The sequence below is a fragment of the Pipistrellus kuhlii genome, unplaced genomic scaffold, assembly GCF_014108245.1.
Source record: "Pipistrellus kuhlii isolate mPipKuh1 unplaced genomic scaffold, mPipKuh1.p scaffold_m20_p_47, whole genome shotgun sequence".
In the NCBI taxonomy this organism is placed as follows: domain Eukaryota; kingdom Metazoa; phylum Chordata; class Mammalia; order Chiroptera; family Vespertilionidae; genus Pipistrellus; species Pipistrellus kuhlii.
In genome coordinates, this window is record NW_023425548.1 from 1,301,548 (window position 1) to 1,314,040 (window position 12,493).

Sequence of the window (12,493 nt, forward strand, 5' to 3'; positions counted from 1 at the left end):
AACTGTGCAGGCCAGGCTCTGCCTCCCGGGACCCGGGCTCAGGCACCTGTCAGACCCCACAGGATTCTTTTACTGTAGGGCCATCTGGTTAACAAATGACTTGAAACCAGGAAAATAGCTGATAATAATATTCAGAAAGATTCCTCAACAAGCTAAACATTCTTAGGACCCGTCACTAAGTAGATGAGGGGAGAGCCTCTCAGTACTCCGGAAAAGAATGAGACAGGGCTGAGCGCTGGAGGGTGATGAGGATGGACACATGGCCCATCTACTCAGCTCGCAGACTGCTGGGAATATGGAACCATGGCATTCCAGAATAAAAGTCGCTTTCATTTAGAATTGTGAAGGCATCCTTCCATTGCCTCTAGCTGCCAGTGCTACTGAAGGGAAAGCTGTGTTTCTTTTTTTATCTCCATCTTTTATATATGTGACTAGAGGCCCGATGCATGAAATTCGTGCACTAGGGTGGGTCCCTCAGCCTGGCCTGTGCCCTCTAGCAGTTCAGGAGTCCTGGGAGGATGTCCGACTGATGGCTCAGTCCGACATCCATAGCATTGCCTGGAGGTGGAAGAGGCTCCCACCACTGCCACTGTGCTCGCCAGCCATGAGCCCGGCTTCTGCAACCTAACACATTGCAGTCGGATCACAAGAATTCTTGTACTCTTAAGGCTGTGGCCAATCACGAGACTTCTTTAAAAAGACATTAGCTTGTAAGAACATGTGATAAATGACTTCAAAATGCAATGTACAACGTATTTTGTGCTCGTTCAGTAGAAACGTACTTGGTCACTGGGTAAAGCCAGCCATGGAACTGCTGGCCTGCACTGTGTTAAGCGTTCAAGGTGGTGTGACCAAGTGGACACCAACAGTGTGAGATGGCGCTTCGTTGCAGGCTGGCTCCTCGCTCGGGGCTCCACGGAAGAGGAGGAGCCAGCCCCCAGGTGTTCCTGTCAGTATGTTTCTGGAGCAGTTTCTCCAGAAAATAGCCTCTGGATGGTGATGCCAGGGGCTGTGGTGTGACCAGATTTGAAAGTCGTCCTGTTTGCTTTGAGACCTGTCCCCGCTCCTGGGGGCCCATCCAGAGCCTCCAGGCTTGGTGTTCTGTGTCCAGGAGAGATCAGACTGCTTCTCCCGACACCAGGCTCCCCGTCCCTCCCAGCAAGGCTCTCCCTCCTGAGACTCGCCTCTCCGTCTGCTTTGTGTCCTGATGATCTCCTTGCTTAATCTGCTTCTAGTCTGTCCTCCGTGCAGTTTGGGGATAACTTTTCAGGGGGAAAGTGGTTAGAGTACTTTTACTCTGCCGCTTTTAAGCCTAAGGAGTCATGAGGGACACTCCTCAGCACAGAAAGAGGATTGATTAGATACCCTGGAGGCAGGGGAGGGGTCTCAGCTTTCACTGCAGTGGTGTGGGCAGGTTTTGTTGTGGAGTCAAAAGTTAAGGTGAATTGGTTTTAATCGGTAGAGTGGAAGATTAGTCCATTTGAACTTGAAGGAGCATCGTGTGTGTGTGTGTGTGTGTGTGTGTGTGTGTGTGTGTGTGTGTGTATAAAAAGCCTGGTAGCTATGATGTACAATGACCACCAGGGGGCAGAAGCTCTGATCAGTGGAGGAGGGAACCTGATTTTTCTCCGAATTGGCCATGGGTTAGGTTGCTGCTGGGGCACTATTGGCCCTGAATGGGCTTCACCCACACCCCAGACCCATCAGGAGATGGTGGAGACCCAGTGCATGGATTCGTGCACCAGTAGGATCCCTCAGCCTGGCCTGCACCCTCTCGCAATCCAGACTTTAGATGCAATAAGAAAAAAATAGTTTGAAGTTAATTGTTTCATTTTCAAAAAAATAATCTCCAACTCCTATCTGCCTTCAAATATAATACAAAAGCGTTTTTGCTAATATTGATAAATTCGGTTCTTTCTTGTTTTTCAAACTTAGAAAAAGTAATGTTGAAGATAACTGATAAGATTTGGTTGAATATTTTCATTGTCGGTATTTTTCTTCCTAACCTGGAGTTTAAAAGTATGTGTTGTTTCTCTTATTTGTCCTCAGGTTAAAAAGGCCTTCTTTGCCTTAGTAGCCAATGGTGTTCGAGCAGCGCCACTGTGGGAAAGTAAGAAACAGAGTTTTGTAGGTAAGCAGTCCCCACCCCCACCCCCCAAGAAAATCTGCAACAAAGCAGAAAGCCCGAGGCATTTTAATGGATGCTGATTGGAATTCACTCTAGTAAACATGTAACCAAACTAAAGAACATTCTTGCTTTTATATCCGGGTAAGGGAGGGCCGCTAGTCATTCAAAATCACTTCCCTACTTTGACTGAGTTTCCTTTGATTCAGCATCCTATTGTCCCTGTGGGATCGTGTGTGCTAGTCCCTGTGAGCCCAGGGACCAGAGTGTGAGGGGGAGGCTGAGGTCAGGCGTCTGTCTGTCAGCCTGTGCTCACGGTCACTCACCTGTGGCCCCTCCCGGCTTCCTCCAGGGTGAACACCTCCTGACAGGGCAAAGGAAGCATAAAAGCGGTCCATGCCTTCTCCAGTCATTGCTATACCATTAAAACACGGTGTAACTTACGCTCTCTAACCTGCAAAACTCCACATCCTGGGAGCCATGGCGGACAGTGGTGGCCCTGCCTGCACAATCTAGTGCCCAGCAGTGTCCTGCTGGAATGCTTGATCTTGTTCTAAAGTGTTTAGAATTATTTGCATGTCACTGTAAGTCTTTTGTGATGTTCTGTAACAATCATTAATTTTTCTCTCCTTGAATTGCCAAGTACTGTGATTAATTCCAGTTACTGTCGAGTTAAATTTCAGCTAAATATGTGTATCTTAGTTCGCTGTAGATAATTAACAGATTAATAGCTTTAAATAATATATTAAACTGTGCTTGATACGTGTACTTTAGAAGCTGTTCTAGTAACTATTCCAGGTTTGCCCGTCATTTGCAATTTCTTTGTGTTTTAATTGTTTCCCATTTAACATACAATTCTTTGTTCCAGGAATGCTAACAATTACAGATTTCATAAATATACTACATAGATATTATAAATCACCCATGGTAAGTACCAGAACCCTTGTCTGATTGGAGCTGTGGTCTGTGCATGTGGATAGGGGTTGGTTGTGTATGCTTTTAAGATTTGGTGGGGGAGGGGGGTTGGGGGGGGGGGGGCTGGGGGTTGGTACAGGGCTGATGCTGGTGGTTGATTTTTCCAAATACATATAATGTGCAGGGAACGCTGTGTAAATCAGTCACATGTTTGGAGCCTGAAGGGAGAAGCCTCGGGAAAATGAAAGGCAGTCTCGTCTTTACTCAGTTTTCAGGAATTCCGGGAAGCGGGCTTCCATGTGTGTCCTTGTTGCCTAGATGTTCTGTGGCTTTCACTGAATGTGTGGCCGGGCTGCATTATGGGCACGTTGTCAGGGAGAGACGCAGCCTGGACCATGAGTGAAGGCGGCCCGGCACCACTCCTGCCCGGTGGCCGTCTTCTCTCTCAGAGGAGAGTACCACAGGGCTCCTGCATGGCCTGTTGGTGGGAGTACAGCTTCATGTACTTACCCCAAAATTCTACAAGACTCTCTGTATCTGTGCTTTAAGAAGTAAAAATTAAAACGGAAGACATTTAACTGGCATTTTCCTGCCAGTTAAAAAAAGACTGCAGGGGCGCCCCCCTGCTCTGTGAGAGAGGAGTGAGGACCCCACGTATGGTCTGTTCACTCTGACTGCGGGATTCTACCAGCTTGTTTGGTTTTTGTTGTCTTGGGGGAGGGGTTGTGTGTTTTTGTTGTTTTTCTTTTTTAAAAATTGAATTGATTGGGGTGACATTGGTTAATAGAATTATAGGTTTCTGCAATACACCATCTGTATATTGTGTTATATGTTCCCCACATCAAGTCCTCCGTCACCATTTCCCCCCTTTACTCTCTTCTACCTCCCTTCACCCCCTTTTCCTCTGGTAACCACCACATTGTCTATGGGTTTTTGTTCGTTTGTTTTGGTTAGTCCCTTCACCTTTTTCACCCAGCCTCCCAACCCCCTCTCGGTCTGTTCTCGTACCTATGAGTCTGTTTCTGTTGTATTTGTTAGTTTATTGAGTTCGTTAGATTATAGATATAAGTGAAATTATATGGTGGAGGTTGTTTTTGTTTTTGTTTGCACAGGTGGGAAAGAACAGAACTATATACTTTGTTTCTTTAACTAGTACTATTTTGGGTAAAAGACAATCCAATTAATACCGTTTTTACATGTAATAGTCAATATTGCTCACTAAATTCCTTCATAAAACGGGAAAATAAGTTTCTTCATAGGACATACTCTTAGAAGGAAAATTTGCCAAAGACTGTGTAGTTATTTTATATTTATCTCACATGATAGACCTGATTTCTTAAATACTATTAATGCAGGCAAATATTGATTTTTCCTTATAATGGTCATCTCTCCGCTTATGGACTAGTAAAATCACAGTGTATGATTAGTAAGTGGATAGATTTTTATTAAGTGCAGCTAATACGTGAGACATTTTTTCTCCACATTTCACCTCATTTTCTAATTACGGACAGAAAAATGCTATTGCGAAAGCTGTGGTTTATTTCATTTTCCAAGTACTCATCATTAGTATACAAAACACAATTGATTTTTATATATTGACCTTTTATCCTATAAGATTCACTTATTAGTTCTAGGAGCCTTTTTGTACATTTGTCAGGATTTTTTCTATGCACATAATAATGTCTGCAAATACTGTCAGTTGTGCCGTATTGAAAAGCCTTTCTTTTTGTCACAAAATTGTTTTACTGCCTTAAGTGTGCATCTGTTGCTACACTCTATTTTGTTCCATTGTTCTGCTCGTCTATCTCTTGTGCCACAGTCTCTTGGTGACTTAAATAAAAAGCCTGATGGGCCCTGGCCAGTGTGACATAGTGTTGCAGGCCCCATTCCCATCGGGACATGTATACGAGGCAACCAATCAATGTTTTTCTGTCATATCAGTGTTTCTCTCTCTCCCTGCACCCACTTCTCCGCTCTCTAGAATCAGTAAAAAACATTCTTAGGTGAGGATCCATACACACACATACACACAAAAACAAAAAAAGCCCGCCTGCTGGTATTACTGGGAGTCTGTAGATGAAGTTAGGGAGAATTGGCATCTTAGCAGTGCAGAGCACTGCAGTCTGTGAGCATGGTGCTTCCCTTGCTTTATGTCATTGGCTAGCACTTCCTGTAGGGGTGTCGAACTCAATCAGAGAAGGGGCCAAAATCTAAAATCCAGCCTAAATCGCGGGCCGAATGGTTTACTGAACAGTCATAAACTGTCATTGTGATGGAAACGCCGCAGAGTGCAGTGATGACAGCGCGGTGCAGGCCACATTGCAAGGCCTGGCGGGACGGATTTGGCCCGCGGGCCTTGTGTTTGACACATGTGCTGTAGAGCATTGGAGGCATGACAGCAGGCCTCAGTGCCTGCTCCCCATCTTAGAGGGAAAGCGTTCTGTATCTCACTGTTAAGTGTGATGTTAGCTATAGTTTTTACATAGATGCCTGTTACCATGTTGAGGACATTCCTTTTCCAGGTTTAACGAAAGTTTATTTTTATCATGAATGATTGTTGAGTTGTGTCACAGGCTTTCTCTCTATCTACTGAAATTATATTCTTTTTTTTTTTCTTTTTTTTTTAAATCAATCTTTATTGTTCATATTATTACACAGGTTCCTCGTTTCTTCCCCCCTCCACCAGGTTCCCACCCCACCCTCTGCCCCCTCATCCTCATCCATTGGTGCACAGTATATGTTCAGTCTCTTCCTCCCTCCCTTTCCCCGATAGTAAATCCCTTTTCAGATAGCAAATCTGTTACTTAGCATTTTCTCATATCAATAATACCTCCATATGCCCAATGATACACTTCACACAAAAGACATTTCCAAATAGGTCAACCAGCCTCATCCAGGCCCCACCCAAGGCACTCACAGATCAACACCCCAGCGCTATACTAACTCAACACATCCAGATCTAAGCCTTCATTACTTGATTCAGCAGACCCTCAAGTTCCCGCAAAAGTTTCCAGCCATGTCTGAGAGGCAGCCGTGGGGCAGGGGCAGGTGAGGGGCGAGCTGTTTTGGGCCAGGCTGCTCCGGGCCTGGCCTCTGTTGCTCTGGTTTGTTCCACAACCAGCTGCTCCGTGTCTGGTCACTGCCGCTCCTGACCCAGTTGCTCTGGACTTGGCTGTTGCTGCTACAGGCCTGGCCACACCCGACTCGGCTGCTCTGGGCCCAATTGCTCCAGGCCCGGCCGCTCCGGGCCTGGCTGCTCCCAGCCTGACAGCCGCTTCTCCGGGCCTGGCCGCACCGGACCCAGCTGCTCCGGGCCTGGCCGCTCCCAGCCTGGCAGCCGCTGCTCCAAGCCTGGCCGCTCCCAGTCTGGCAGCCACTGCTCTGGGCCTGGCCACACCAGACCCGGCTGTTCCAGGCCTGGCCGCTCCCAGCCTGGCAGTTGCTGCTCTGGGTCTGGTCACTGCCACTCCCCACCTAGTTGCTCTGGACTTGGCTGTTGCTGCTACAGACCTGGCCACACCCGACCCGGCTGCTCTGGGCCCGGTTGCTCCGGGCCCGGCCACTCCGGGCCTGGCTGCTCCCAGCCTGTCAGTTGCTGCTCCTGGCCTGGCCGCACCAGACCCGGCTGCTCCGGGCCTGGCCGCTCCCAGCCTGGCAGCCTCTGCTCTGGGCCTGGCCACACCAGACCCGGCTGTTCCGGGCCTGGCCGCTTCCAGCATGGCAGTCGCTGCTCCGGGTCTGTTCACTGCCGCTCCTGACCTAGTTGCTCTGGACCTGACTGTTGTTGCTACAGGCCTGGCCACACCTGACCCAGCTGCTCTGGGCCCGGTTGCTCCGGGCCCGGCCACTCCGGGCCTGGCTGCTCCCAGCCTGTCAGCCGCTGCTCCGAGCCTGGCCACTCCCAGCCTGGCAGCCACTGCTCCGGGCCTGGCCGCACCAGACCCGGCTGCTCCGGGCCTGGCCGCTCCCAGCCTGGCAGTTGCTGCTCCGGGTCTGGTCACTGCCACTCCCGACCTAGTTGCTCTGGACTTGGCTGTTGCTGCTACAGACCTGGCCACACCCGACCCGGCTGCTCTGGGCCCGGTTGCTCCGGGCCCGGCCACTCCGGGCCTGGCTGCTCCCAGCCTGTCAGCCGCTGCTCCTGGCCTGGCCGCACCAGACCCGGCTGCTCCGGGCCTGGCCGCTCCCAGCCTGGCAGCCGCTGCTCCGAGCCTGGCCACTCCCAGCCTGGCAGCCACTGCTCCGGGCCTGGCCGCACCAAACCCGGCTGCTCCGGGCCTGGCCGCTCCCAGCCTGGCAGTCGCTGCTCCGGGTCTGGTCACTGCCACTCCCCACCTAGTTGCACTGGACTTGGCTGTTACTGCTACAGGCCTGGCCACACCCGACCTGGCTGCTCTGGGCCCGGTTGCTCCGGGCCCGGCCACTCCGGGCCTGGCTGCTCCCAGCCTGACAGCCGCTGCTCCGAGCCTGGCCACTCCCAGCCTGGCAGCCACTGCTCCGGGCCTGGCCGCACCAGACCCGGCTGCTCCGGGCCTGGCCGCTCCCAGCCTGGCAGTTGCTGCTCCGGGTCTGGTCACTGCCACTCCCGACCTAGTTGCTCTGGACTTGGCTGTTGCTGCTACAGACCTGGCCACACCCGACCCGGCTGCTCTGGGCCCGGTTGCTCCGGGCCCGGCCACTCCGGGCCTGGCTGCTCCCAGCCTGTCAGCCGCTGCTCCTGGCCTGGCCGCACCAGACCCGGCTGCTCCGGGCCTGGCCGCTCCCAGCCTGGCAGCCGCTGCTCCGAGCCTGGCCACTCCCAGCCTGGCAGCCACTGCTCCGGGCCTGGCCGCACCAGACCCGGCTGCTCCGGGCCTGGCCGCTCCCAGCCTGGCAGTCGCTGCTCCGGGTCTGGTCACTGCCACTCCCCACCTTGTTGCTCTGGACTTGGCTGTTACTGCTACAGGCCTGGCCACACCCGACCCGGCTGCTCTGGGCCCGATTGCTCCGGGCCCGGCCACTCCGGGCCTGGCTGCTCCCAGCCTGTCAGCCGCTGCTCCGGGCCTGGCCGCACCAGGCCCGGTTGCTCCGGGCCTGGCCGCTCCCAGCCTGGCAGCCACTGCTCCGGGCCTGGCCGCACCAGACCCGGCTGCTCTGGACCCAATTGCCCCAGGCCCGGCTGCTCCGAGCCTGGCTGCACCTGGGCTGGATGCTTTGGGCTTGGCTTCTGCTGTTCTGGGCCTGGCTGCTCCCAACCCGGCTGCTCTGGGCCTGGCTTCTTCGGGCCCGGCCACTCCGGGTCTGGGTGTTCCTGGACTGGCCACCCTGGGCTTGGCCGCCTCTGCCTCAAGCCTGGCTGCCCCTGCCCCAGGTCTGGCTGCTCCAGTGCTGGCCGTTGATGCTCTGGTTCTGGCCGCTGCTGCTCTGGGGCCTGGCCGCTGCTGCTCCGGGTCCGGCTGCCACTGCCTTGTGCCTGGCCACTCTAGGTCTGGTCGCCGCTGTTCCAACATTCTGTCCCTTTTTCTTTCTTTCTTACTTTCTTTTTTTTTTTTAAACGCATTTATGTTGCAATGTTGGCTGGTGAGTTGAGTTCTGACTTAGTCTTTGATTTTTCAAGATATTCTTTGCAATCTTTCTTAAGTAATTTTACTATCATTTGCTCTCACTTGATTTCTTCACATTGAGAACTTCTATTGTTTCTTCCTTCCCGTCCTGGAATCTCAGCAGGTTGGCCTGTGGCACCCCTTTGTTCTCCGCGGGCTCCTGCGCTGCTTCAGCCTGTCGCTGGGGTTGGCGCCGCCCAGGAAGCATCCCCGGTCCTTGGCTCTGTTGCCTGCGCTCAGCGGTCGAGGGCTCAGGGGCACCCCCCCCCCCCCCCGAGGCCCCGTCGCCCGGCTCCTTGCTGGCACCCGGCTGGCAGGTGTCCAGCGGGGGCTCCTGCTCCTCGTCACGATCCTCCAGTCTGGAGCTTTCTTTCTCTCTCCCGCTAGGGGAGTCCAGGATCAGAGTCAACAGACTGTCCTCTGCGCGCAGTGTGCGCGACTCCGGGGGCTCGGCCTTTCGCCGCGCTCCCAGGACTCCACCTCACAGCCCCGTCTCCCCCTGCCCAGCCTGGGTCCCCAGGGACTGGCCCAGACCGGGAGTTCGGGGCGGCCCGGTCTGAGGCTCAGCGCCGCCGGAGGCTTTGTTTCTTCTGGCTAGGGTAATCCAGCATCAGAGTCAACATTCAGTCCTCTGCGCACAAAGCGCGCGACTCCAGGGGACCCCGCCTTTCGCGCCGTCCCCAGGATTTTGCCTCACAGCCCCGTCTCCCCGTGCCCGGGCCTGGGTCCCCAGGGACTGGCCCAAACCGGGAGTTCGGGGCGCTCCGTTCTGAGGCTCAGCGCCGCCGGAGGCTTTGTTCCTTCCGGCTAGGGTAATCCAGCATCAGAGTCTACATTCAGTCCTCTGCGCACAAAGCGCGCGACTCCGGGGGCCCCCGCCTTTCGTTTTTCCCCTGGGATTCAGCCTCCCAGCCCCGTCTCCCCCTGCCGGAGCCTGGGTCCCCAGAATCTGGCCCATAATGGGGCTCAGCGCTGCCAGTTCGGGGGTTCAGCCCAGGCTGGGGGTTTCATTTCCTTCCTGCTAGGGAACGCCAGGCAGCACCCAGCCCTCTCCTCCTCTCCGGCTGCGACCTCTCGGTGCGCGCGAACGTGCGAGCGCGCAGCATGTCTCCGTACCTTAGGCTCTTTTTTCAGCTCCTCTGACTTTCCCTCTGGCTTTCTCCCACCTTCCTATTGTAGAGTTTTCAGTCAGTCGACCACCTGTAGGTCTGGGCAATGTCCACTCTACATTTTAGTTGTATTCCATTGAAATTGTTGTGAGCTGCTGCGGTTAGGTGTCTACCCGAGCAGCCATCTTGGATCCTCTCTCTGAAATTATATTCTTTTTCTCCATTCTCTTAGATACTGTTTCTTCAAATATTTTACTGCCCCCTCCTTCCTTTGGGGATTACAGTGGGTCAACTGAGACTATTGTTGTGTAAGGGTTTTTCAAATGTGTTGTTTTTTCTCTTTTTTAAAAAAATATATTTTTTATTGTTTTTTTTACAGAGAGGAAGAGAGAGAGCTAGAGAGCTAGAAACATTGATGAGAGAGGAGAGAAACATCGATCAACTGCCTCCTGCACACCCCCCACTGGGGATGTGCCCGCAACCAAGGTACATGCCCTTGACCAGAATCGAATGTGGAACCCTTTAGTATGCAGGCCAATGCTCCATCCACTGAGCCAAACTGGCTTTGGCTGTTTTTTCTTTTTAAGTTAGAGATGCTAAAGATCTTCTGTTGTCTCAGAAAGGATTGAGTATATATGTTCATGTGTGCTTTAAAATTAAAATATATCAGAAATTTTCAAATTAGTTAATGAAAATATATTAGATTCGTTTATTGTGTTTTAAATTGACAAAACATTTATCTTCAGAGAATTATAGAGCATTTTCTTTCTAACTTATATTTCCAGTACTGAATTATCTTGTTTGCATCTGCTGAATTATAGGATTCAGCAATAGCCATGAAATGTTTCTTACATTACATTAACTTTTGTAAATTAGAATTTTTTTTTATTTTCAGGTACAGATTTATGAATTAGAGGAACATAAGATTGAAACATGGAGGGGTAAGTACTGTGGGGTATTTAAAATATTTTACTATCAGAAAACATGTTTTACTTCGTATATAAAATGTTTTAATTTCACAGACCCTTTGCTCTCTGCTTAATGATAACATAAATTGCATTAATTAAAACATTTATTTTTATCTTAGTTTTGATAGTATGCCATCCTACTGTATATATTACCCCTTCTGTTTAACAGAAATTGAGAGCCCGTAGCAGGTCTTTATACCAAGCCCAGGAATGTGAAGATGAGTAAGCTAAGCAGCGCCCACATCTCTGCCCCCAGGGGAGCCACCATTTCAGCACCAAGTATTACTCCCCAAAAAACTGCCTTTGTATGGAAAATGCACCAAAGGAATGCCCAAGATTAACAAGAGCAAGGATCTGTTCTTTTATAAAGTTAATAATTATTTCTTTACCAATTATGAAGAAACATAGAACAAGTGAACCTTAAACTAGAAACTAGATGATTGGGATCAGATAACATGAAAGTAATGTCCCAATTGCTTCGTTTTGTTTGTAACATTGAAATTCACTCTCTGTGATCACCGTACCCTTTCTGAAATGGGCCCATTTCACATTGCACAATTGTGAAACTGTTCTGTGTCAGCAAGACGCATCACGCCGGATTGGAGCGGAGGTGGGCGGCCACAGACTGTCAGCAGGAATGCCATAGATAAAGGGCTGGTGGGAGTCACTGAGCAGGGAGCCTTGGGGGCAGAGTGGGGGAACGGGACCTAGAGAGAAATGGAGGGACCAGTTGAAGGAAATTTTTTAATTTAAAATTGAAATTTCGCTTTGTACTTCCCATAGTCCGCTTGCTATGATAAGCAGCCTTGTGCCTCGCTGTGAAATGTGAACATCCATTGGAATTCTCTAAAGGGCTAGGGGACTGTTAATTCCATGTGATTTAGAAGTTCCATTACATGGTAGGTTTGATAATGGCATTATCAACTCAAACCAAACAAAGCCAGCATGGGATCCATGTCTTAGCACTGCCTGTCATGATGTGAAAGTGCATATAACACCACCAAGACAGTTAATTCTTGTCAGACTCTCCTGTGTAAGTCATCTTAGGCCAGGGTTAAGTATATTCACATTTTAACATTACATGGTTATTCAGCACTAATAGCAATGTCAGCACATCCTGGAATGCCTTCTGTATAGAAACCTCAGTAAGTTCGTTGACCTTCACAAAGATAATTTCTACACTGGAGAGATTCCCTGGGATGCAGTGAATTTTGAGCACTAGTTTGGTAAAAGCCAACTTAATGACATTTTGGGAACTAAGCCTGTTGCAGCTTTTATTTTTTAACTCGGGAGAATTATTATAGTTCTAAAGGACTTCGCTCATGCCTCCGCTCCTGAGGGAGGCAGGGACGTGGCAGCATTTAGTGCCCTCTGCTGGCATCGCTTTTATCAGGTTCCTTGGCTTCTCATTTTTGCAGCATCTCTTGTAATCCTCTTTTTAAATATTGAACTTGTCCACAGAGGCAACATCCAGTGTGAGAGTTACTTAAAATAGCCATAACTGTAATTAACAGGGTAGTGTTCAGCCGATGAAATGTGATTTGGGTCTTTAATTATTATCTATAAATTGAAGAGTATTTTAATTTATGTAATCATTGCAAACAGCCAGTATGTTACTAATTACATCTTTTCTTTCTGTAAATACAGAGCTTTATTTACAAGAAACATTTAAGCCTTTAGTGAATATATCTCCAGATGCAAGGTAATCTTGGGCCGTTTTTCTCCTTTGAAAACATTCACTCAGATCCATCTGTTTTGTTACGATGATTGATTGGTTAACAGATTTTTCTTATA

The 12,493-nt window shown here is 50.2% G+C and overlaps 1 protein-coding gene across 6 annotated transcripts in view; it reads left to right on the top strand.

The window, feature by feature from the left end:
• Positions 1-12,493, top strand: part of PRKAG2 (protein kinase AMP-activated non-catalytic subunit gamma 2) — a 197,239-nt gene that overhangs the window by 170,948 nt on the left and 13,798 nt on the right. For all 6 annotated transcript variants that reach the window (XM_045572415.1, XM_036412637.2, XM_045572414.1 and 3 more), the window contains 4 exons: positions 2,050-2,131; positions 2,994-3,052; positions 10,627-10,672; positions 12,347-12,401. In XM_045572415.1, the coding sequence (XP_045428371.1) occupies positions 2,050-2,131; positions 2,994-3,052; positions 10,627-10,672; positions 12,347-12,401 (242 nt within the window). The remainder of the gene's footprint in view (positions 1-2,049; positions 2,132-2,993; positions 3,053-10,626; positions 10,673-12,346; positions 12,402-12,493) is intronic.